Source organism: Centroberyx affinis, unplaced genomic scaffold, assembly GCF_046629955.1.
Source record: "Centroberyx affinis isolate AG114_WGS23_722 - 3 ecotype Tasmania unplaced genomic scaffold, CSIRO-AGI_Caff_v1 ptg004555l_1, whole genome shotgun sequence".
NCBI lineage: Eukaryota > Metazoa > Chordata > Actinopteri > Beryciformes > Berycidae > Centroberyx > Centroberyx affinis.
This window is the reverse complement of record NW_027282184.1, coordinates 1-2,500: the sequence shown is the minus strand read 5'-3', so window position 1 is coordinate 2,500 and position 2,500 is coordinate 1. Positions and strand designations below refer to the sequence as shown.

The 2,500-nt window shown below is 37.6% G+C and overlaps 1 protein-coding gene across 1 annotated transcript in view; it reads right to left on the bottom strand.

Moving 5' to 3' along the window:
* The window catches only part of LOC139665395 (regulating synaptic membrane exocytosis protein 2-like), a gene marked incomplete at both ends in the record, with an annotated part of 32,097 nt that extends 30,340 nt beyond the window's left edge, over positions 1 to 1,757 (bottom strand). Inside the window, one exon of the mRNA XM_071544401.1 lies at positions 1,627 to 1,757. Within this exon, the coding sequence (XP_071400502.1) occupies positions 1,627 to 1,757 (131 nt within the window). The remainder of the gene's footprint in view (positions 1 to 1,626) is intronic.
* Between the last annotated feature and the right edge of the window lie 743 nt (positions 1,758 to 2,500).

The window sequence follows — 2,500 nt, the reverse complement described above, 5'->3', positions numbered from 1 at the left end:
TTCATTGGTTGTGTAGGCGGGACTTCCCACTGCACTGTGCTGATTGGCTAAAAAATATTACTACTTATTTGCAGTTTTCTGGTTTCAATGTAAACTCGTTATTCTCTTTATTAAACTGCTTTACGCCTCTTTTTCCTTTTTTGTGCTAAAACACTGAGTCTGTTTCCTGTGGGAAAGTCGCTGTACTAATAAAGTTGGCAACATTTAGATCAGGGAACATATTAGAACATATTGCTTATTAACATGCAAATTAGCAGTGTATTGTTCATTATTAGTCATTACAAAGCACTTATTAGCTCCTTATTCTGCAGGTAAAACAATAACTCTGTTTTCCCTCAACAAAGTGATATCTTACCTTATCTTATCTTACCTTATCTTATCTTACCTTATCTTATCTTATCTTATTTTATTTTATCTTATTTTATCTCATCTCATTTCATTTCATCTTATCTTATCTTATCTTACCTTATCTCATCTTATCTTACCTTATTTTATCTTATTTTACCTTACCTTATCTAATCTTATCTCATCTTATCTTATTTTATTTTAACTTATATTACCTTATTTTATTTTATCTTATTTTATCTCATCTCATTTCATTTCATCTTATCTTATCTTATCTTACCTTATTTTATCTTACCTTATCTCATCTTACCTTACCTTATTTTATCTCATCTCATTTCATCTCATTTCATCTTATTTTATCTTATCTTATCTTATCATATCTTATCTTACCCGATCTTATCTTATTTTACCTTACCTTATCTAATCTTATCTCATCTTATCTTACCTTATTTATTTTATCTTATCTTACCTTATCTCATCTTATCTTATTTTATCTTATCTTATTTTATCTTATTTTATCTTACCTTATCTTACCTTACCTTATTTTATCTCATCTCATCTCATCTCATCTCGTTTCATCTTATCTTATCTTATCTTATCTTATCTTATCTCATCTTATCTTATCTTATCTTATTTTATCTCAGTGCTTACAGCAGTTGATTGTTTCTGGTTTCTCATGTTTGTTAAATGGATAAAAACATTTCTTGTGCGATTTTGGGAAGGAAACAAATATCTTTTGTTTGTAAACCAACAGAAATGTTCAAATGATTTAAATGAATGAAAGTTATTCAGAAAGCCTAATTAAGGGAGAATAAGCATCAATCTCTGACTGAAACAATAAGAGTTCATGTTTTATCTGCAGAATAAAGAGCTAATAAGTGGTTTGTAATAACTCATAATCAACCAATACACTGTGAACATATGTTCCCTGATCTAAAGTGCTGCCATAAGGTTTATTTCTCTGCAGCAACAGACCAGACCAGGAGGAAAGTGTTGGTGTGTTGGAGTTCAGGTCTGTTCAGGTCCAGTCTCCAGTCCTTCAGCACTGAGACATTCAGCCTGGTTCAGTTCAGCTCTGGATGTTTTCAAACAGCTGATCTCATGTTTCATTAAAAAGCTCTTTGGAAGTCTTGAGATGATATTCATTAATATTCAAATGAGCGTCTGACATCATCTAAACCTGAACAGCTTATCGTTTAAATCAAATTCATGTCCCCCGTCACAGCGTTCCTGTCGCTACGGCGACGCCTCCTGCAGGAAGAGGAAGTGATGCGGGCCTACCTCCGGTCAGGCAGGAAGTAGATCTTGACGTACGGGTTCCGCGGGCGGCCATCTTCCCTGCCGGGAAGCTCTTTGGCTCCGAGGACCGTGACGATCAGCTGGTGACCGACCTTATCGTACCACAGCTTCACCTGCACACACACACACACACACACACACACACACACACACACACACACACACACACACACACACACACACACACACACACACACACACACACACACAGAATTAATGACTGAATTCAGCAGATATACAAGCAGAGCTACAGTTAGATTATTTTCAATTCATGTAGGAGAGAGAGAGAGAGAGAGAGAGAGAGAGAGAGAGAGAGACAGACAGACAGACAGACAGAGAGACAGACAGAGAGAGAGACAGAGAGACAGACAGACAGACAGACAGAGAGAGAGAGAGACAGACAGACAGAGAGAGAGAGAGAGAGAGAGACAGACAGACAGACAGACAGACAGACAGAGAGAGAGAGAGAGAGACAGACAGACAGACAGACAGAGAGAGAGAGAGAGAGAGAGAGAGAGACAGAGAGAGAGACAGACAGACAGACAGACAGAGAGACAGACAGAGAGAGAGACAGAGAGAGAGACAGACAGACAGACAGACAGAGAGACAGAGAGAGAGAGAGAGAGACAGACAGACAGACAGACAGACAGAGAGAGAGAGAGAGAGAGAGAGAGAGAGACAGTTTTCAGGTTAACTGGGCTTCTCTTCTCAAGCTACAGCTCAACAGCTTTTACACTACAGGACTAAAACTCTCCATCAGAGGTGAGCTGCTCAAGTCTCAAGTCTAAATGTAGAACAGCAAGTCAAGTCAGAACAAATCAAGAGTCCAGTATCAATTTAATATCTTAAAGAAAAC